The 24,042-nt window shown below is 40.7% G+C and overlaps 1 protein-coding gene across 1 annotated transcript in view; it reads left to right on the forward strand.

Moving 5' to 3' along the window:
- Window positions 1–2,950: 2,950 nt before the first annotated feature.
- Window positions 2,951–24,042, forward strand: part of SYBU (syntabulin) — a 40,125-nt gene continuing 19,033 nt past the window's right edge. The window contains exons 1-3 of the mRNA XM_064646511.1: window positions 2,951–3,107; window positions 3,302–3,488; window positions 16,758–16,955. Coding sequence (XP_064502581.1) covers window positions 3,081–3,107; window positions 3,302–3,488; window positions 16,758–16,955 — 412 coding nt within the window. The 5' untranslated portion in view covers window positions 2,951–3,080. The remainder of the gene's footprint in view (window positions 3,108–3,301; window positions 3,489–16,757; window positions 16,956–24,042) is intronic.

Raw genomic sequence — 24,042 nt, forward strand, 5'->3', positions numbered from 1 at the left:
TTGGGACCTTTACTGTACTGCTCTCCTGCTGTTATTCTGACAGCTCAAGAGCAAAACTACTATACTGCAAGAAAGCCAACCGGAAAGCAGCATTTGCAGATGTCTAGAAACAGTGTGCCATCAGATAGAACAAACAAACTTAGAAAACTAAATTTCACAAAAAGGTTTGCAAAAACATTAGATAAAGCTTTTCTCTTAGCAGTTCAGATGTGGAAGTGGCAATGCACTGAGTTCCTTCTGACTGTGCTGATGGACACAGCTAACTGCTGGCCAAAATCAGCAAAACTCTGCTGCATCAGAACCCCACTCCCCCTCCAACTGAGAAGATTCAGAAGCGGCAGCAAAACAGGAGCAGAGATGACAGCAAAACATACTCTGTGATCCTCTAAAATTCACTCCATCCTCTCTCCTTTGCAACTTTTTCTGTAAGAGCACTCCAGCAGAGTGAAGATCTTGGTAGCAAAGCCTGGAACAAAAACTGTTTCATATACCTTGCTCCCCTTTCAGGAAAGCATAAGGTCTAACCCCAGGGCCTGGCGCAGTGCCCAGCTTCCCCTGGCAGCTCCTGGAGTCCAGGCACTCCTGCTGAATCTGCAGCCCTCTGCGGCTTCCTGGAGAGCTGTTATTTTTCAGAAGGGAGTAAAGCAAGAAAAAGGCAAAGAATACAATGTGTTCTGTAGGTTTTTTGAGGCCTTCATAAATGTATAACATTTTTTCTTTACACAGCAAATACAGATTTGTTCAGAACTACACGCTGGTTATCAAAATTAGTTTTATAGGTATTACAGAGATGCTGCTGGTTTGTAAAAGACATAAGAGAGCAATAAGAGTGGTATCACATGCTCATGTCAAGTATGTGTTCCTCCCAGTACTGACGATTAACTAGTAAAAATATTTTAATAAGCTGAAAAGTGACTTAATGTTTCAATATTTATTAGATATACATGACTGTAAGGGGGAGTAAAAGTTTGCTTGAAAGTTAATGATTGTTTTATGATTTATGATAAGGCTATAAATCTCTATGCCAAGAGAAGAGGAGATCAAAGGGAATCACATCCCATTATGAACCCTGAGGCAGCCTGAAGACTTCATTTCTTATATCTTGCTTCTTAGCAAGGGAAAAACTTGAGCTTGAAATGGAAAAAGATAAAACAGGCTCTGACAATTGAATCAGCAGCAGCAGCTCCGGAGCTGAGTTACTATGGCAATGGTAGTGCTGCTGCACAGCTGCTTCTTACTCTTACTACTGGTACAAGAGCTTTGCAAATGTACATGGGAAATTTCCACCCCACATGTGCCATGGGTGGCTCGCAGGAGAAGCCCATGGTCTCAAGTGCCCTGGTGCCTACTGAACGGAAGAGCAAATTCGTGTGGTTAAAATATGTGATTTGCAATTTTCCATGGAAACAGTCTTGGAGCAGTAGGGAAAGGTTCAGGATTCTTCCTGTGTTTTTGTGCCTCGGGAAGGTAGATTCCAGGGCTTAGAATATATTTTTTTAGCACATAGATATTTTAATAGAGGAATTTTAAGCATTTTTTTTCAGATGTAACTATCTCACTTCTCTGAATTATAGATGTCTTGACACTGCCAGGGGAGGATGGTATCATCTTTTTGGCAGAGCATAGCTTGGAGCTCTACATAAGTAATGGATCTAATTCTGATGCCAGGTTAATAAATTAGTAATTATAACTCTTTGGATATGCAACAATCAGTGTGTCAGTACTCACCAGTGTCCTCTTTCCTCTTTGAGGTCTAGATGAACGCATCACCTTTCCTGTTACTGCCAGTATGTTCTCTGCACCACACATTAAAGGCACATTTGCTCTTAATTATTTTTGAGACAGTATTTAATATTTATGCTCTAATAGCAAACAGAAGTTCCCACCAGGAATTGGGGCCCTTTATAGGTGCCATGGGGAAATTAACTCTATCCTAGATGAAACCAGGACAGTAGGAAGCAAAGGGAATCTTTGCCCAAAAATACGATTGCTGAAAGTATAACCTCTTCAAGCTCACTAAGTCCTGTAAGTACACATCTATGTGGAACCTCAAATGAACTTCACATCAAGAATTTCATCATTCTTTTTGTGGAAAAGCAGTCCTATTCAACCACTGTGTGCATATGCATACAGGCCAGATTGCAGCCCTGCTAATGCATGCTCTGGGGAGCAGATGAACAAGGTTACATGTGCATTAATCAATAGGAGGGTCATGACAACTACTTCAATGGAAAGTGAGAGAGAAAATACTATCATTAAATATACTGTGCCATGTATTGTCTGAGAATCAAGTACATTTTTATGTTTGAGAAGCAAGTAAGTTTTTCTCTTTCTACATGTTCCTATTGAATAACAATAGGAAGAAATTCTTAACTTTAGGAAGTAATTCTTTACTGTGAGAGTGGTGAGACACTGGAACAGGTTGTCTGGGGAGGTTGTGGATGCCCCAACCCTGGCAGTGTTCAAGGACCTGAAAAACCCGGTCTAGTGGCAGGGGCATTGGCACTATACGAGTTTTAAGGTTCCTTCCAACCCTTTAACATTCTGTGATTCTACGAATAAGGAGCAGGGAAAATCTGACGACGCATTTTGCTACTTATATAACATCCATCGTATTTGTACTGGTAACATCTGCCCTCTGTTACGCATCTGCTTTGGTACCTTAACGCGGCACACACAGACCGCACTCGGCCTGCCCTCATTTCTGTATGTTTACGTTCCTTTCTGCCTTTCGCGGCCCGGCCCGGCAGCAGGGGCTGGCGGAGGGCAGGCGGCGGGCGGGCAGCGGGGTCCCCTCCGGGGCATCCCACCGACAGCGGTGCCGAGGGGATGCGGATGCCGCCCGGGCGGGGGGACGCGCCCCATCCCGCACCTGCCCGGCGCCCTTGGGGCGGCGGAGCGGCGGCGACCGCGGGCGCTGCGGCGGCGGCACCACGTGTCGGGGCGGGGAGCGGCGGGGCCGGGCGGGCGCCGCCACCCCCAGCGCCGCAGCGGCAGCAAAGCAAAGCAGAGCCCGGCTCAGCGCATCCCTCTCGTCCATGCCAGGTGCCTGTTCCCGGCCGCGCCGTGACTGAGGAGCGATGGGGCCCCTGCGGGAGAGCGGCAAGGTGAGGAGCCGCGGAGGGACGGGGCTCCTCTCGCGGAGGGGAGCGAGGAGAGGCAGGGGCAGGCAGATTTCGTCTTGCCCCCGCCCTGGGGGGGCGGAGGGGGGGGCCGGGATTTGCCTGCCCCTGCCTCGATGATGGAAAGAGGAGGGCACATCCGAGAGGTCCCTGACGCCGGGGTGTCCCTTCCCGAGCAGGAGCAGAAGACGCAGCTGGAAAGGGAGGTGTCCCGCAGCCGCATCCCCCGCCTGGTCCTCCGGCCGCAGCAGAAGGTATCCCCAGCTTCCGAATCGCCCTTTTCGGAAGAGGAAAGCCGGGAATTCAACCCGCCCAGTTCCTCCGGCCGCTCCGGCAGGACCATCAGCAGCAACAGCTTCTGCTCAGGTACCGCAGAGAGACGCCCCTGACGCGGTGTCCCCGGGGGACCCGGTGTGCCCACCGCGCCGACCCCCGAGGGTTCGCTGTCATACCCAGACGCAGACTCTGTGTGTCGGGCTCGTATCGAGCCGTGATGAGCAGCCCGCTTTGCAGATGAAGAAGAGCAACCATTGATTTTTCCAGGGAAATCTAGTATCTGTTCTTTTAATATATGTCCGTAAGCGACACCAGATGTTTCCATTTCGAGTTCTGCTATCTGCTGCTAAAAAAGTTGACGGTTTTATTGCGGCAAGAGTTGCTTTAAAGAGAGAGATGCGCCTTAAAAACTGGAGCATGGGTTTGAGGCATTTTGAAAAGCCCTTAAGTCAAGAGTCTGTAGAACAGAGGAGTTGCTTTTAAGGGTGTCAGACTGCAATTCCTTTTGGTTTTGTGATGATGACCTCCATGAATCAGACCAGGATATGCTGAAGTTTTCGCTGCCATATTGAATTAAGTTTTGTTTATTTTAGAATTTAGGCTTCTCCTGGTGAGTGTGTTGCCAGACAAGAGTTGGGCATGATGGATTCTCCACAGAGAGGGCAATGGCTGGGTGATAGATCAGAAGTAAATTATTACTCTCCAAATCTAGACCACCAAAGTGTCATTTGCTCTTCAAAATAAGTACATCCCATTAAGTGAGAAACAAAACTAGATTTTTTTATGTTAAATATTTGCCCTTTACGGAGTTTAGCACAATTTAAGTGCCTCAACTAGCAGTAAAAGACTCAGATGCCTACTAGTGGTGAGTGATTTTTTAATTGAGTGAAACTCTCCACCATGTACGACATTATGCACACGGACAACAAAATTGAGAGTCACATCATGAACACCTCGGTCTGTATATACATATGGTAATTTTAAAGGTATTTGGGTGTCAAAAATTTGTTTTCAATAGTCATATTTCAGAGATCATAACATTTTTAGTGGTGGACTTGGAAGTGCTTGGTTAATGGTTGGACTTGATGACCTTAGAAAATCACAGAATCATAGAAAGATTTAGGTTGTAAAGACCTCTAAGTAAAAATCTGAATAATAAGAAGTATTTTTGTAATAGTTAATATCAGAGCATGTTCCTTTTTTTTATTATTCATAAAGTATTTAATTTACCAGAGATTTTCCTGGGAACAGACCAAAATGCTCATATTTATCTTGGTCTTCACTATAGTGGATCAGATTATTATAATTTTTTAAATTCCTTTAGCAAAAAACAGTGTATTGAACAGAGCGTACAAGTTTTCCTAGATGCGAAACACAATATCCATGTTTGAGTCTAGCTTTGCCAGATTTTGCAATTCAGTCTCAGTGGAATGATCTATTTGGTTATTGTTTAATGAACAATGCAGTGTGTTAAACAAACATCATAGAATTATAAGAATGCTGAAGTCTTTTTCCCATGCTTTTTTAATCCCTTCACCTTACCTACTTGAAAAGCCCTTTTTACCTGTTCCAAAGAAATAAAATCTTTTGAAGCTTTCTAGAAATACATTATTTTTTATGATCTCTCCCAAATGGCTGCTTTTCATCCGTTTTTTTCCCTGTGTGTTGACAAGCCTTTCATCTTGATTATTGACATTTTTTTCATCTTTTGGGTTTGTACCATGTTCTTCAGATCTACTCAACGTGTAGCTGCCAGAGTCATATACCCTTGCTGTCCCACTGCACTATATAGGCTGTCTTGAGTCCCAGCAGCATGCTGTATTATTCTGGGTGTGTCTGATCTCATGGCTTGACAGTTTTAGGGCACCTTTCACAGAAGTATTGGAGAGTACAGTGCTGGTCTCTTTACCTGCATCTCAAGCACAACTGCTCATCTCTTTTATTTCTTTTATTCAATTTTTATTATTCCATGAATGTTGCATTGATTTAGTTTGATTTTTTTCCCCATGCTGATAGCTTTGTGCTTCTAAAGCTGCTTACCCAGTTTGACAGTGCTGTGAGACTTCAGACCTTCTGCAGCCAAGGATCAGCCAAGACACTACTTTCCATGTCAGAACCTGTCAGTTGTTATTAGATTTGATGGAATTTTCACTGTGATGCAGGTATGACAACAGTCACTAACTTGATTTCCTCATTTTCTGACATCTCTTCCCTATCTTCCACTTATGATCCTTCTTTATCATAGTATGTCTAATTTAGATTGAAATTCACCAGCAGCAGCAGGTGGCTGCTGGTTCCTGTTTCTGGGGAGGAGATGGCAAAGAGCCGTATGGAGAGGTGAGTGGAGGGGCCTCAGCTTCTACCCTGCCTCTCCTAGTGCTTCATCTTAATTGAGAAGTGGCATGTGCAGAAACAGTATTTAAAATTAACAAGTAATACAGTCGAAGAGAGGACCAGATGTATCATATGAGCAGTAATGTAGCAGTATGAATAAGTTCATGAGCATTTGGATAAATATCTGTTTTGTGGCTTCTTTGGAGCGTTAAACTCCAAAATGTTCTTGATAAGCAGCAGATAGTATGAACTGATCCCCAGAATAATTCCTTTCCTCTTTACCCTTCTCTTTTCAAATTGTTCTCTACCTTTCTTCCATTATTATTGACACTGAGTAGTTATATCAGTAGATTTCTTTTTGCCCCAGTAGAAATTATATTTTTTCTCTTCATCCATTAAATATATTTTTTCTGCTTGATTCCATAGAGCTTCTGGTGTTGTCCATTTTCCCTGTGTGCTTACATTGGTCCCAATTCATAAGTGAAGGCTTAGAGTTCTTTCTTTCTAAATGAGAGTGGGGGGATCCTCTAGGTATTATTAATGTTATTTTAGGAACCATGGCAGTGCTGCAAGCATGGCAGCAACAGCAAAAATACCTCTTGGCAACAGAAAAGAGACAGTTTTCGTAATGCTTAGTTCCTTTTGAAGAACTTGTTAGTTCTGGCTGTGATAGGTTTTAAATTTGCATGATCAGCTCCCTCTTTGTCTTGTTTAACCGGATCAGAGACTCACTTGACCATGTTGGTCAATTATTTGTAGTTGACTTTATGTCAGCTTTGCTTTGTAAGTCCATATGAAGCACGGTGAGACTGTTAGTCTTCTCTGTGATATTCCTGAAATATGTTTTTAATATTCTTTGTTTCTGCCAAGTGAACATGGATGCTGTCTGGATGTTGTGTAGGCAAGCTAAGCCTTTGTATCAGTATTCACCGTGCACAATCCTTCCTTAAAATCTTGGAGCATCTGGGGTCCTGGCTGTCATTTGATATGGGAGCACTTCTCTTCTATGGCTTGGATGTCAGCCACAGAACTCATATGATGTCAAACAATGAAAAAGCACTCTCCCAGCAGCTTTGTCTGGCTCAAATGCTACTGAGCATTTGCCCGTGTCACGCGTGTTTTTCTCGTAAGTTGCACTTGGCTTCAAAGTGGCTGCGTGCTCTTACCTTGTCAGTCGGGCAGAGAACACAATTTAAAGCACCCAAACAAGCCATCTGCTGATGGGTCCATGGCAGAGCAGCTGCTGGGCCTTTGGTCATTCCAGTTACAGTGTTTGCCTTGTAAGAAATGTGAAACTTTGGGCAAGGCATTATCCTTGATTTTGGTGTACATATCCATTTGATACCAAACCAGTTGCTTATTGATTCAAAGTCAGCCTGGACATGCTAAGCTCAGTTAAGTGTGTTTAGCTTTTCTTTTTAAAAGGAATTTAGTCTGTGATATATTTTGTTTCTACTATCGGTTTCTGAATAGCTCAGCTTTTAAATTCCTCTTTATGAAGAAGATTTGTTATGTGCTACCTTTATAACAGTGCCCAAGCTCTCCTTCAGCCTTTTCTCAGAAGCCAGTCACCTGAATTTCTGCAGTGAAGCTTTGGTGACTGAGATGGAGTTTTTCAGGAAGCACTTATGCATTTTCAGCATAAGAATTCCTTCAGCAAAAGAATTTTTGAGCCAGAGGACTTGTTTTATGCCCATAGCAAACAGTTCCTCTTTTCTTGGGCTTACCTGTAAATCATCTTTTTACCTAGACTGAATAGCCCTACAGGCTATTGAAAACCAGTAGCATCTCTGTACTTCAATGTTTGTGACTCTCTCCAACACAGTCTTCAAAAATAAGAGTTGAGGCTTCTTTTTTGCTTTTTCTTTAAAATTTCAAGATTTAGTTCAATGCTTATTCATGTTCAATCCTTATTTCATAACTCATTCTTTCCTGGTGTAACCATTTTTTTAAAATCTTGTCCTTTGCATGTGTGACACAATAAATGTGCATCTGTACAGTGGCTGGACTGTAAGCCAGGGGGTTTGGGTGCTGCAGCAGGAATCATAGTGTTGCCATTCCCTGCTCACTTGCTCCTGTGCACAGTCCCCTGGAACTCAGAGATAATTTGCCAATTGGCTCTGCTATTGATCCATGCTGGGGCTGAGTTCACAGGATGTCAAGTAGAGCACGTAGGCTTTAGACAGGCTTATTGAAGTCCATGTGTATGTGCAACCCATATTGATAGCCACAGACAAGAAGAACAGGGTTTCAACAGGTGTTGCTGAAGAAAAAGTTGTACTTTCTTGCACTCCAGTAAATCATTTCTTTGTTAGAGCATTGAAGGAGGTTGCATTGTAAACCAACTAGCCTTGGAGGCCACAGTATTAAAGTATGTGTACTTAAATACGTATTCCTGAATAGAAATAGATACAGGAAAAGAAATTTTTAGTATATTAACAAGTCAACAGTTTGAGGCCAGGGAGTTAGTATAAATGACTGAAAATCATTTCTCCCATTATTTGTGCGTATGTGTGTATGTATTATTATGGAAATAGTAAGTTCTCCCATTTTCCATGTTTCTGGTTATCAGAGGAAGTATTTTGCCTAAATAGTTCCTTTGATTTTTAGTCTGAGTTATTGATTCAAAGAGACATGCTTAAAAGTTCGCAAGTATGTGATACTGCAAGTTAACTTCTCTTTCCTGCAGTCCTTTATGCTATGCTTTTCCACAGTCCATTTGCTTTTTTTTCAGACTTCTGAAGTGGAGGTCTTCTCCAGCATGCTTGTTTGCTGCACTCTGTAAGGCAGTTCAGTGACTACTGTGATATTAATTTACAAAAATGTTGAAACCAAGTCTGCTTTCAAAAATGCACATACGGACATTTAGCATGAGGGTGACACTGGTGGCATGCTTCCTTTTCTCACTGCTGCTTCCCTAGAGAATTTCCTGCTGGGTCGGCTTACGCGCAATAATTTATTATTGCTTTACATTTTGAGCTGCAAGTTCTGTTTCCATGGCACAGAGATCTGTTCCAAACATGGAAATGAGAAAAGTGTCTAGGTACTAAAGAGCAAAGCCTGCTCGTTCCTCAGTTTTTTGCATTTCCCTGCTTCTTTTTCAACATCACTATTTATTCTCTCTCACTAAGTAACAATCCTTTTGTCCCTCTTGCCACACAACAACATCTGGAAGCCAAAATATTTGACCTTTTGAATGTTTGTTATCACCTTTTAATGCATCTGTCAGTACTGTGAACCTTTAAAACCTGAGCCAGAGCCTTCCGAGGTCAGTAGAACAGTTCCTGTTCACTCTGGCACATTTTGGATGGTGTCCTGAGAATAGTCACCCTTTCTACTGCACCTCACCCTTCCTACTACCCTGTTTATAATAGCTTGCTGTGTACTACAGGCTGAATTCTAAATAATATTGTGTATTTTCTTCACCACCAATACGTAATCTAATACTTTTTTTGCAGTGCTTTTCATACAACTTTCTGTTGAGTTGAATGATGTCACACATACTGAAGAAAATCACAACTTCTAGGAGGAGTGAGACTTTAATCAGAAGTCTTTGATTTGTTTTGTGCTAAAAGAGAATCTTGATGTTTTAAGAGAATTAACATGACATTTTTTAACCCTGCATTTATAGGGTTAATATATATCCTTGAAATTTTTGAACAGTGTTTTGAGATGTATGAATCACCAGTTACAGTGAGTGGGTTCTATGGTGATGCTGAGTGACAATCTTGGCTTGAGGACAGTTTAAGAAAAAATATGCATAGTCCCACAATGGATAGAATATAGGCAGTTTCCTTCCATTAGAAGGTGAACAGTGCAACCTTATGAGATGATATTGAAGCTGTGAGGGTCACAGTCATATGCTGTTGTCAACCATGGAGGCAGAGCTGTATGGGAACAAAGGAGTATAAAGTGTTGCAACATTTGAGGACCAAGTACAAATTTCTATGTGGTCTGTTGAAAATTTTTATTTTCAAAAATGGTGCCTTCAAAATTGGAAAGAATATTTATAATTTCTTCCTTTGCTGCATAATGGAATAAAACACATTAAAACACACACACAGAAACCCATCTATATATATGTATATATTTCACATAATGTTAATACTAAATGGGTAGTATTTCTTATACTGGATGTAGTCAATGCTTTCCCACTAAAGGTAGGAGCAGTGGTTCTGCTTCCGGCTATTGTCCTCAGGAAAGGTTAGTAAGGTCTACTGAAGTGCTTAAAAAACTCCATACCAAATAGAAAAGACTCTTCTTTTTCTCTTTTTTAGACTCTTTCCTGACCTTACCTTTAGTTAAAACTTTTCTATAAAAATTTTAAAAAGATTTTACATCCTTTTTCATCGTAAAACCCTTGTCCAAATGTTATCTGCGACAAGGACCTGTTCTATTCCCGACCACAGTGCTCTCCTAGTAACAGTACTATTTTTATTGATATTTTTACTGGTAAGCCCTTATCCTTCTGTTCCATAATGCTAATACCATTAGTGGGGCTATAAATGTAATGACAGGGCCAGAAAGCCACAATTATAGAGTCCTTTTTTTCACATGGTTTCACAGAACTCACGTCAGCCCTCCTGTTAGGGAAATGTTCAAATAGAAGGAATATTAGTAGATTTACTGCTAAAGTCAATTAAAATTTGGTACTTCAGTATGACTTAGCTTTTGTACAGTTAGATGTCAAGAGCAGATACCTTTAAGGACATGTTTATGGGAAATCCTGCATTGTAAAAGGTGTCCAAGCTGTAGGAGCAGGTCGGTCTGTTCTTTTTTCACCTTCCTCTCCCCTCTTCTACATTATCTTAGCCTGTCAGCATTCCTGCCATGCTGTGAGTGAGCAGAGAGGACCGCTTACCAAATTCAGTGAGCAGCTCTCATGCTAAATTTTCAGCAATGACCATTAGTGGTCAGCCTGTGGGTGTGACAGAAGAAAGGTCAAAGGGGCTGCTGAGTAACAGATGTGAAAGTTGCCTATATGTCAATGATGGGAACCTCAGCAACCACCAGAAGAAATCAAAGATGTTTAGTCTTGATTTTACTTACTTGACTACTGGGTTAGATTTTATGACTAGAACATTAAAAACAATAGTTCCAGCTGGAAAGACAAACGAGGAATAACAGGGTGGAATATCTTACAAATGTAAAGAAAAAACATGTAGGTTGTAGGGATCTCTGGAGACGATTTCATCCAGCCTCCCTTTTGAAACCAGCCTGTTTCCAGCACTAAGTCACAGCAGCCAAGGCTTTGTGAGAGCTGAGACTCTTACAAACCCTTCAAGGACAAGAGTTTGCACAGCCTCTGTAGGTGACCTCAGGGAGTGGTGGAGCTGCTAGACTGCCTTTGTTCACAAGCAAAATGGAGCATAGTTAATTCCAGTTCTGCCTGCAGAGACACTGAGATTAAATGTGGAATTAATTTGCTTAGCAGCATTTTGTATAAGTAGGCCTCCTCTCTTTTCCTGACAGGGCTATAGTTTTGGTTGCCCTTCTGCCCTTCTTTGGTGTGTTTGACTTCTGGTAAGACACTTGCCTCAGAAGAACATGATATTCTAAGACATTTTCTTAAATACCAAGCCAAACAGGTTTTAAAAATAAGTTTCTTAACTATGAAATGAGTTTAGAACTGATCAGAATGATCAAATCTAGTAGCATTTTTAGGACCCTACTTTTAGTGAAGTTACTGAGTATTTTTTACAATAGTCTGTGTCATTTTGCAGGTGACAAATTGTTAGTAACAAATGATTAACCTTACAAAGTACATGAAATCACCTATTGGAATTGCTTCAGTAAAATTGAAAAGTTTTAGTACAATCAGGAGCTGAGGAGAATATTCACAGTTCTTACCTCAAGCTGTGCTGGTTGCTGGGCACATGAGGGTGCCTCCAGAGGGCCATTCTGTGTTGGGATGAGGTTAGATTTATGCCCGTTGAGACCCTCATGGTGTGGAAGTTAATATGCTTCTACCTCTGTCTTTCTTCATGTACTACTAATTTTATACTGTTATGTTTCATCTGCTACTTTTACTGCATTTCCCAGTTGTTCCAGAAGGATGCTGTCAGTCTTCCATTAGCACTGTTTTCTGCCTGGGCAGTGAGCCCTCACTGGTTCAGCTGCCCAAGTCAGAGCAGTGGTTGGGCTAGTCCATGGAGAGAGGAGAGATCCTCCAGGCAGTGACTCAGAATTAGTCTGTCCTTATGACTCACTCTCCAGGGGAGCCTCTTTCTTTCTGTTTAATGCAGAAAGAGCCTTACAGGTGAAAGCTTTGGTGTCCATCAGCAACTTCTGTTGTTGCATAAAACACCTCTGTGGTACAAGACCAATAATGAAAAGAAGACCAAAGCATTTGTAGGGGGTCAAAAAATGTGAGGCAGACAAGCAAGCTGGGAGATTACCCTGAAAAATTCTGAAATACCCATGGTGGTACCCTCACTGTCAAAAGCCAGCTTGCAGTGCACCATCATGGCAGAGCTGTGGCTACCCCAACTAAGAGATCCTGGGATGAATGGAAAGGGAACCGCCAGGAAATTGGTTTTGTCTTGGTACGCTGAATATTTAAAATTTCATTAGAGTCACATGTTTAATTCTGGAATCCACATTTCTTGGTGGAAATTCAGAGTATGTACAGCCTGAACATTGGTCAAGAGAACCCTAGAAGGAAATGAAAGTTGGGCAGTGGAATAGCGATCAAGTAGAAACTGGAGAGTTTAGTCTCCCAGGAGTGCCTAACTAGATCTGGCAGCTAAGAGTGAAAGCAGAAAGAAGTCAGCGCTTCCTCAGTGAGAGCATCATTAATTATTTGGATGTGTTATATAAGGAGGTTATATATTCAGTGTTTCTTGAAGCCTTTAGGAAAAGGCAGTAATTTTCTGAAGAATGTTCTAAGGATTTTCCAGTGAACCTTCTAAAGTCTCTGTGCCCAGAAAATCAGAGAAAATCATCACGTCAAAACATATAGCCTAAAAGTCTATAAGAACAATATATTTGTCAGCTGTTAATAGTATTATTATCTTTCACTCTGTTGTTTATATTTTGACTTTGCTATTTAAAAGTTAGTCAGTGCATGCAAATGTCAGAGTGTTCTGAGCAACCTTCCTGATTGTTTGTGTGAGGAGACACTATCCCATGCTTGGCTTTGAAAGTTGGCAGGCGTGTCTGATCTGGGAGAGGGCTTGGACACAGAATTTCAGTGATGAAATCCAGCTGATGTTCAAAGAAAAAGCCTACTCCCAGAACGCTCTTAGGAGGCCACTGGGGAAAAAAGACACCATGAAAGAAAGCAATGAAAGTTGTGCGTTATAAATTTATGTCATTTTCCTTCTTGTGCAAGTAAATAATTCAGGCAAGATCAGAAGTACAGGCTTTCACAGCACTATTTGCCAGCTTTCTCTCCTTTGTCTTCCTGATGCTCATGTGCCTGAGAAGGTAAATCAGGTTTACCTGTAGTCCTGAGAAGTCTGGACCTGAAATCCTTACTGGGGCAAAACTCCTGCCGAGTTACAGGACTAAATCCTTAGCTGACCTTGCTGAAAATTACAAATATATTATATCTTCAGCACAAAGTGAATCCCATTGTGGGCTCATTTGCTCCCGTTACCCTATTTTTGGAGAAAGACTCCTTATCTTGTCCCTTTTCCAGGCAGGTGGAGGTCTTCACCTCCTTCCATCAGAGTTGTCAGCAGGGTTTTAGAGGAACCTACACGTCTGCTGGAAATACTGAGCCCACAGTGCCGCAGTTGCATCGTTCTGTGTACAGATGAGGAGCAGAGGTTCTCACTGCAGCAGTGAGCAGGGCAGATGTCTGGCTGGCTGTGAGATGGAGGGGAATCAGCTTGATGTGCTGTCAGGGTCTACAGGGAAGTCTGCTGCTCTCCTGTGGGGGAGAGTTCACCTACAACATTAAATACAAATAAATACTTGTTAAGGCTTTGATAGGAGGACAGGAAGGAAGCAGGGAAGGACAGAGGTATGTGCAGGTATGTGAACAGCTGGAGAGCACCTCACTGTTCACCAGGACTTTTCCTTGTGCCAGGACAGTGAGTTATGGGTCAGGTGGGAGGTGGATCTCCCCAGTGTTCAGCAGAACTTTGCTTGCCTTTGTTGGTGAGCACCAGCATTTCGTAGGCAGCTCTTCCTTTCTGCTGTAGTAAACATTTGGATTATTCAAAAGGCTGACGTACAAAAATGTTTCCCTGCAGCTTGCCCTAGTTTCAGAAAATTTTTTATTTTGTTCATATTTCTGGCTAATACAAAGTAGAAGAAGATGTACATTACATAAAAAATAACAAGTGATCAGAGGAGAGGGAGTACAACAAAACCATTCATTTACTGCAGCTGGAGTGGGAGTGCTCACCTGGTTCTTGGTGTATCTAAAGGTCACGAGGGATACGAATAAAGAAGAGCTGTTCTTCTTTGTGCCAGGCTCATTTGTTCCTTTAAAAAGCGCCCCATTGAAATGAAAGCTGAAGTTATTAAGGGTAAAACAAGGATATGTAGATATGACATAATCTGATGGCACAGTGTCACCGGTATGATATCAGAGGCAATGTCAGCAGGTGGAAAATAAAATGGTTTTTTATGCTATTTTTGTATTCATTCTTTAGCTACCTTATTTCATTATTTCAGTTAGTTTTACACATTTGGGTTTTTTAATGTCTCAGTTCTTAACACTGTTGTTTCTTTCATTGTTTAAAGTTTTATCAGCCCCTGTGATTCTTCCAGGTAGCATCTCTATAGCTTTGGAAGTTACTTGTATATAAAATCTCCCATATAAAACATATCTGTGAGGTCTGCAGAACATGTGCAGGTATCACAGTAAATTTATTGGTGGAGAGATGAAGTAAATAGTTTGTTGCAGGGGTTTTTTTGTTGTTGTTTTTGTTTTAACACAAGGTTAAGAAAATGCTGGCTCATACAGAAACATCTGAATGGAAAAGTCAAAATTAAAAATAAACTGCACAAACTGTCACTAATTTCTGAGTATATTTGATTACAAATATTTGTGTGCTTCTAAAGAGAGGATGCTTTGGACATAGCTAAAGAAGCCGCTTAAATGCTTCTAAAGTGAGGATGCTTTGGCCATAGCTAAAGAAGCTGTTAAATGCAATTCAGAAGCTCACTCAACAATGCTGATCGACTGCCCTGTAGGTAGCATTCACTCTGCCTGCAGAAGAGATTCTGAACCCTGAAGAAAAGGAAATGGGTGCCTATCTGCGAGGAAATTGTCACCTTCTCTTTTCTCTGTATTGAGTTATATTGTGATATTTATGGGACTGGAAAGGATTAAAAAGTAAACTAAAATCATTTGGGCAGCAATCCAGTCAGGACGAATGTGAGGATGGGCTGAAAACTTCATTAGCAGTCTTCTATTTCCTGTTATTTTGCTAGGGACATATTCTGAGTTGCAGAAGGCAGCAACAAGATGGCAAAAGGAGATGCTTGTTGGCTTAATTGTGATGATATGAAAGAATTAAATATGATTAAGCCGTATGAGGTGCTCTGCATTCTTACTGTCCTTTGTGCCTTGGGAAATGATTCAGGCAGTAGGCTGGGTTGCCCCATGGCTTGGCATCATGCCTGACACTTGGCAGAGACCTGGGATGCAGCACCTCAGGGTGCTGGCTGCTCCTACAAGCTCTGCTTTAGAGGGTCAGCACCCATGTGTGCCTTGCTCAGGACTGGAGGCAGGACATGGAGAAATGGGAAGCAGAACATTGAAACAGATAGGTGGGGGTAGAATAACTGACCAGTCATGAAGGAAAATTGGATCACATGGAAGGATGAGGTTTTTCTACTGTATTGAGGAAGCAGTAGTTAACAGTAGCAAAAGCTGCTCTTTCCTGCAGAGGGGAGGTGGGCAGGGAGGTATTAGATAGATATGGGACTACCTCATAAATGCACAGTCATACATTGAATTTTAAATCAATCTGCCCATGCAAAACTCAGTGCAAGATGAAGCTTGACCTAAATTATGAAAAGGGTGGAAGTGGTAAGTGCAATATGGTCATGCAAATTACTTGGCTCAGTTGCAGGTACTTCTTTGGGTTTCATGTTAGGTAAAGATAATGCACCAGGAGAAGATTGCAATTGCATAATTTAGATGACAGCTTTCATTTTGTCCTGGGAAAGAGCAAGCATTTACATTTTTCCAGGAGAGTCAGAGTAGTATGTTTGGTTTTGTTGTGTATCACTTAGCCACCATGACTTTTAGAGGAACCGCGATTACTCCAGATTACAGGGGATGTGATTAGATGAAGCAGGGGTTTGATGTGTGGATTTCATTTAGAATCAGGCTTTTTACTTTACATTCAGTTGTTAAGAGCTGGAGTGTTTGTTTCCCCAGAGGTCAGGAACTCGGGTCTGTTCCCTAGGTAGCTGCTGATGCCCCGGAGCGTTGGTGTGCCCTCAGAGGAATTCAGCTTTAAACAAAAGCAGCCTGTGTATAACCCACTCTCTTCAGGACTAGGTACCACACAGACACTTGGTCAAGAATGGAAGAGTTCTGTGTTCACAGTTGCTTTTAAAGGAAAGACAATTTTGAGGAACACTTATTAATTCCAGTTAAATGAAATTCCTGACTTTTGCATATGGGCTGTAGGTTGTTCTTTTGTGTCTGTTGTTCAGATAGGGGAACACTTCTTGAAGGAGAGCATGTGGCCCATGCTTGCCCTGCATCCAGCATGCACTACCCAGTCCATTTTTGTGTCTCATGTATTTTCATGCTATAATGTTCCCTAACCTAGCTAAAGGAATTAATCTTAAATATGAATTTTCATTAGGTAGCCCCTGATTCTGTATTTTGTCAGACTTAGCAAAACAAATACTTGCCCTGTTAGTCTGCCATAAGTTATTCAAGTCTTCTTCACAAAATAGGTGAAACAACTAGCTTCTCACCAGATTTCAGAGGCAAGGTTGTGTGTATCACTTACTGTAAGGAGTTGTAGTTCAAACACTCCCTTTTATTCTGCTAACTTTAATGTACTTATTAGTTAAAAATGTTGATGTTTTCCCTTTTCTCTTCAGATGACACTGGCTGTCCTAGTAGCCAGTCAGTATCTCCAGTTAAGACTCCTCCTGATGCTGGAAAAAGTCCAATCAGTTTTTGCACTGGTAGCGATGGAGATTTCTCCAGGAAGAAATTCAGTCCAGGGTCAATGAGTGAAGGGAACATACAGCTGGCTCGATATAAGAAGGACACAAAGACAAGCCTTGTAAAGCCTGGTGAGTATAATTCCTTTCATTTCCTTAATTACGCTTTCTAATTGACTGGTACATTTACAGATGTCTACATACATGGCATTCTGCTGCCTGTGATACCACTAATGCTGATAGCAAAAAAAAAAAAAATAGTTGGGTTCTTGCTATGGAGCCACCTGCAAGATGTGAAAACACTATTGGTATTGTCTTTTTCATGGAAATATAATTAATTGACATCTTCACTTTCTTTTATGAGGCTCAATGGTGATGTCAAATAACTGAAATGGATTTTACCGTGTTTCATAGTAATTGCACACATATTTCACTTCCCAAAGATAAATGACTCTTAATATGAAAGCAAAGTCTCGTGACATTCTTAGATTTATTGTTGGATCCTGCCTAAAGTTTAGGTTGCCAGGCTGTAATAGGTCTGGAGATACAACATGTCAGACCAAGGCAAGAGGACGGGCAGTCCATATGTGGGATTCAGGCGTTTTTGGCCCCAGTACTGCACTGGCTGAATCATGAGTGTGTTTCCCTGTGCCTTGGGCTAATGGGCCACCTCAGACCACCAGCTACATCAGCACCTGCTTGTCACACATCCGAGACTAAATACCCTGCTGTGCCATTGGTTGCTGTAATTTTAACGAGTAGATATAAAATATTTTTGTGATTCACATGCAGGCAGCTCTTGATTACAAATGGTCAGGATATTTGTACTGTTATTTAATTAATCATGGAGACAGATCAGGCCCTGTACAGAGCCAGCTGCAGAACTGAGATGGTTTATCGGCTCAGGTACCTCCTGGTTATAGTTTCCAGAGTCATTTTACCTCTGGAAGCAATTTATATACTTTCATGAAAAGCCAGCTCAGATTTGCCAGTACCATGTTTAATCCAGAAACAGTAGAGAATCTATTGCAAAATCTCTTCACTGGATTGGTCATTCTGATTTACCACTATCCCTGCAAGTTCTTCAGCTCATTTCATAGCACCATGTTACTTGAGTGTTCCCAGTCTCCTACTGATGTGCATAACGAATGATAGATAATATTTTTTTCAAGGTTTGTTTTCTGTTCCATTAAAATCAAGGAATCTAATGCAGGCAGAATGCAGTGAATGTGTTGTAAGACAGTCAAATCTGCAGCCGTGGCTACCACAACAGTTTTGTTTGTGAATATGAACGTGGCTTAGCAAAATGTGGGTAATGAATTGCGAAAGTTTGTTTCTACTGGAGAATCCTATACACAAGGAAAAGAGTTATGCAACTTTTTCAATAAATTATTTGTTTTCAATTTTACACTTAAATTGCCTTAAAACATCAAATTATTAGCCTTTTGCAGTAATAGTCAGAAGTCATATTATTGAATGCATTATTTCAAATCTTTGAACAGACTTAATTTAGGTATTTACATATTCTTGTAAGTGGGCCACTATATACCCATCAGTACCTCTGCATTGATCTCTAAGATTGCAAAACTTGTCTCTAGATTTCAAGTGTGTCGATCCTGAGATCTATTAAAACTCTCAGAGCAGCAACTGGGTTCAATTTACAGGGTACTTCTAAGTTCCTCCTGCCAAATATCTCACACTTTTTTTTGTGGAAAGTTTTTCAAAATCATGTCATAGTCAGTGTGAGAGCTGACACAAGTGAGGAACATTTCAGAAATGGAAAGCATGACAGGGGACAGCCAGGGTTCATTTTCCTCAGTGACGGCCACAGAGGTTAATGTGATTCTCTTCCATTGCTATCTTTTGGCTTCAGGTGAATCCAGTCTTTTCCCCATGACCTTCTCTGGCATGAATTTCTAGTGACTCAGTTGGAAAGATCTAGCCCTTGTGAAAGAGGAGGCATCACCCTGTAGCAAAATGCACAAGGAGTAACAGTGAACTAGTAGAAGGGAGATGGGATACGGGAGGAGAATAACAACAACACGTTATACACGTTGTCATACATAAAGGGAATTGTGTATAATTTTCTCTTTACCAAAATCCTCTCTTGATTTATGGAGATTATTTCATACTTATCTGAAATGTCTTGTGATAATGACCACATAGCATTAGTCACACATGAGAGACAAAAATCCAGACTTCCACTATCTTTTGCCATGTCCTAGGCTACATTTTTGTAGGCAAGTACATCAATCAGTGTGCACTTTCAAAATGTCTATCATTTTGTTGAAAATCTATCCATTTCCAGGAGTGTTTTCTTGGAACATGCTGAATGTCAGAAGAAATACATACATAAATATTTAGATAACTCAGGAAATGTCAGAATGGGATAGCACTGAGAATGAACCCTGAGATGTTTTTAAGCTGTTCCCAAGCTCTGATATTTTTCTGCTCTTCTAGTTTCATCACTTCATCTTTCTTTTCTGACTTCAAAATACACAAGGTCTTTTCTTTTTCTCTGTCAGCCTAAGGTCTTGTTATATGGATCTAAGTCTTACCTCTTGAAGTATTAACAAGCTAGACTGGGATATCATTCATAATTTATGTTGTTTGCATAGAAAACCATTCATAATCCTGGAATGCATCTTGCTAAACCTCTAAAATATTTATAATCATGGAGAAATTATAGATTTGAGAGGGTTGATAATTGTTTTTGTTGTGCACTAAATCCAAATCACAGCACTACAGAAGTGAATTTGGCTTAAAACGGTGCCTACTTTCCCAGGGAAGGAGGGACAGGGCAGGAACATTAAGGATGACATATAACATCCCCTCCAGGTGAAAGTTACAAGCCTTTAAATTTCTGGATTTTAAAAGTTTGTTTCTTTTGCATGTGATTCACCTATGTAATATTAAAAGAAATGTAAAATGTGTTGCAGAAAATGCCCTTGCAGGAAGGCACAAAAATACTTATTTAACATTAGTCTTAGTTTTGTATCAAAATGCTGTGCCGAATCCTACAGTTTTTGTAATTGTATAAACAGGATCATGAACACTTCTACATATTCACATTCTTGGTGTAGTCCTCCTGCAAGGATCCATCTTGAATTCCTGCAGCTCATGTCCACATCCTGTTGAGAACAGCAAGAACTGTTTTGCTTCCTTTACCAGTCTTTCTCATCTTCTTTTTTGACTTCCATTACAATACTTAATGAAAGGAGTCAAAGTCTGGATCTGCAAGCTGCAAAGTACTGATTTCAAAGACATGGATAAAGAAGAGAATCTGTAGTGGTAGTTGTGTCAATAACTTTTAAAAGTCTTGCATGTTTAAACTAACACAGAGTTGTGTTTAAATCTCTGTGAGCATGAGAATTTGAGAAGGGCACCTGATCAGCTGCCTGTGTTCAGCATTTCTGACAAAGGTCTGGTCTTTCTTGCTTTTGATGTTATAGGCACACTTGGGACAGTTTATTGAATGTGCTGAGATTACTGTTGGAGCTGTTTCTTAGAGCCCATGGAATTTCTGAAATTTCACATGAAATTATTAAGACTTAAGAAAAAGCATTAAGGCTGTTCCAGACCCTGTCGCCCCTTCAGGACCCTGCAGAGTAGAGGTGTAAGCACCACTGCACGAAAGGAGACCTAACTGAGCCACAGTTAAGGTCAGCTCCCAAACCTTGTAAGGACTGGATGTCAGTCATTCACAGCTTGGTTCAGTAATAACCATTCCAGGTAGCAGCAGATTATGCAAAAAACGTTATTTTTTTTCACTGCTAATAAAACATCTGTCCGTCTATTACTGCATCTGGCTAAAAATAGCAACATTTTGGATTACAGTGCCGTCGAACAGCTATGTATTACTTTTCATGAAGGGTGATCACCATTGAGAGTTTAGGCATTAAAACTTTGTTCTGTTCCAACCAGTGGGAAAATCTCAGAGGCTTTCACCACATAGAGCATCTACATTTGTTGGACAATAAGCAATGAGCAGAGATTGAAAAACATGAAATCAAATCCGAACACAAGAAAACAGTTTTTGTACTGTGACAGTGATCACACACTGGCACAGATTGCCTAGAGAAGTTGTGGAGTCTCCAACTCAATTGGATATGGTCCTGGGTAGCCTGTTTCATCTAATCTTCCTTGAGCAGGGTGTTGGACTAGGTGGTCTCAAAAGGTTCCTTTCACCTCCCAGCGATTCTGTAATCCTGTGTTGCTAGACTTTTTTTCCTTTAAATAGTGAATCACCCAGATCTGAAAGGCACAATTTGTGCTTTTCTTGCCCGTTCTTGGCTGTGTAAGTTTATAAAAATGAAAATATATTTAAAAAGTAACTTTTAAGAATCACTATTTAATTTAAAATGCCATTTTACTTCAAGGCAAAGTAAGTAGTGTTGTACTCAACATGTGTTGTCAGAATGATCTTTCCTAGTTTTTCCTAGTGAATATATTAAGTCATGAATGAGTGAGCCTTGGGGCAGGATATCCCAATCTGAACGGATTAATCTTTGAAAGCTTTAGGGCTATTAGGATTTTTAGAAGAGACAGGTGAAGCAGAATGTATTGGCTTTATTTGGTTGGTAGTATTTAGTAGGTGCAGGTGCTTTTTTATTCAGTGTTGGAGCTGATAGTGATCAAAAAGGAGGCAAGGGAAATTACCGTGGATGATTGGGAATATTAAGCTTAGATCTTAAATAAGCCAAACATATCAGAGAGAAAGTGCAGGTGTTAGCTGCAGATTATCTATTATAAATGTCTAGCTGTTAAAATGCAATGCTCTTCTTGATTTTTTTAATTTTGTTTAGTGTCTGGTGTGTGAGGATTAGATTCCCAGGACACTAAATGTCCAGGAACTTATTTCTGGAGGTCCTCTGTTAAAGCAAAGAGTAGTGACTACTTAATCTGTAGTATAAAATTAGAAGATAAGTTTATCCATATTGCCACTCTATTTCTACATGTGTCTGTATTCTAAAGGCAGTCACTTCAGTTATTTTAAAAACAAAACAAAAAGGCTCTGATTTAGGTTATATTCCTGACATCTGGCTGTATCATTTTACAGCTCTTTTGTTAACTCACTCCCTCATTTCAGTATGATAGTGTGGGAAGGAATAACAGTGTCTGGCTCTGATATATATGTATGTATGTGCTTCACTTGAAAAACAGATGAGTTTGTGTGTAAGTTCTGCAAGAGGATTGTCTTAGAGGTAATTCTGGAAATAAACTTCACTCTCAAGAACTTCTTTCTGATTGCAAAAGGATACAAAAGTAGGACTTTATCTTGGTAAGTCTGATAAAATATTAAAAAGACGTGTTTTACTGGTGCATTTATCCAAGAATATTGTATCTGGTATTTTCATGACTTTTGTTCATTCTCTGTACCAAATTTCTGCAAGCAGTGGGAAAAATAATAGAACTGTTGTCCTTGTTGTTCAGCAACAACAGTACAGAATACAAAAATCACATTACAGAATGTGCTAACTTGAACAGTTCCTATGGCATGCAAAGAAATTTATGGTTCTTTATAGCTACTAGCCAGTACTTATTATGTTGAAACTGTTTTAAAAATGCCAGTGGTGTACTATGTATTCTGACACAGTCAAACTGTTTGATTGTTTAAAAAAACCCAAAACTAAAAAAAAGCAGAAAATGGAAAACCCATATTTGGAGATAGCAAACTGGCTTGACTGATCCCTAAAATATATTGGCATTCTTCATTTTAAAAGCAGAATCTCACAAAAGTAAGAGTGATGAGAAGACTGATGTCTCTCTTTCTGCTGTGACTTATATAGCAGTACTTCATAACCCACATTCCAAGACTGCCCCTTTTCTGCGGGAGGGATAATTAAGAACAAGGGTATGTCATGGAACATTTAATCCAGTTACAAGGGCAGTATTTAGTCAGTGTACCCCATGTTCCCATGCTGCAACCAGTCATAACCTTACTTGACTAGTGAAGATGGGAAATTCCATTTCTAGGAATATTCAATTACTTAAATATGTGACTGGTGTCACATGCATAAGAATGCTGAAATTAGGAAATGAGATACACCAGGTTCAGTGTACATTAAATAAATGGTCATGGAACAAAAAAATGTTCTGAAGATGGACCAAATGAAGTGAGCTGATAGAAAATGATGGAACATCTTGCCTGTGACCAATTATAGGTTCTCCCCTTAAAGTATTTGAATTAATAATAACGAATCTCTTTATCTGAGCACGTTTATTGTAAAGCATAGATTCTCTGAGGGGTGCAGAGAAGCTCGCAAGTGAAAAGAGGAAGAACAAAAGCCCAGGTTCCCTGAGTAATTTAAACCAGATGAGGAGAGCTTTATAGTTGAGCATTAGATCTTTAAGCAGCTTGGTATTTGGCAAAGAGCAGATACGCAATGGTTAATTACTTGTGCTTCTGGAAGGCTTTTGATCTGTTTTTTAAAACAGCACCTTACCAATAAAAAGAGAGGAAGCACTTAAACATGTGTCATCTTTCTCAGATGTAGGCACATGCTTCATACACTTCACTTCTGTCCCACACCTGATAGCAGCCACTGTAACCATTCTGACACTCAAATCCAACGAATGCAACATTTATTTCCTGTACAGTTTTAATCACACTGTTCTCCCTTTCTTATATGTGCATTTCATAATTTTATTTGTGATACTAAAGTTTCTGAGATCTTTTCTAATACAGAGCCTAACAAATACAATTCTTGCAGTTTTCAATCCTATTCCTTTTCTTCAGTTACTTTTGCTTGTCTTCCTTCTCTTCACCTTTCATTTTGGGCCCACAAAAAATAGCTACTGCTGATTTTTCTAAACAAAAATGTTTCTGTATGCACTGAGCCCTCCTGCATGTTTTACTGGTGGGAGCTGCTTTAATTTCACGTCTGTTGCTATGGTGCTGTGTAGATTTGCTTACCTGACCTGCCAGCACAGGGAGTTATTAAGGCCTTGGTTTCACAGGTCCCAGAGGACCAGGCTGTGCTCTGAGGGGAGGCAGATGCATATCTCATCCTCCAGGAGCAAGGATGCTGTGTCTCAGTTCAAGCCCATGCCGTCCTCATAGCTTTTGTCCTGGAGTTGAGCCCAGAGGGGTGTCACCCTGTGGAGATTTGGTGGCTGTAGCAGTCAGTGCTGTGAGGTCTGGAAGGTGGCCAGCCTGTGAGGTCTGGGGGATGGCAGTGGGGGAGGTGCTGCTGGGGATCTGCCATTTGCAAAGCCC

This window comes from Pseudopipra pipra, chromosome 1 (genome assembly GCF_036250125.1).
Source record: "Pseudopipra pipra isolate bDixPip1 chromosome 1, bDixPip1.hap1, whole genome shotgun sequence".
Classification (NCBI taxonomy): Eukaryota; Metazoa; Chordata; class Aves; order Passeriformes; family Pipridae; genus Pseudopipra; species Pseudopipra pipra.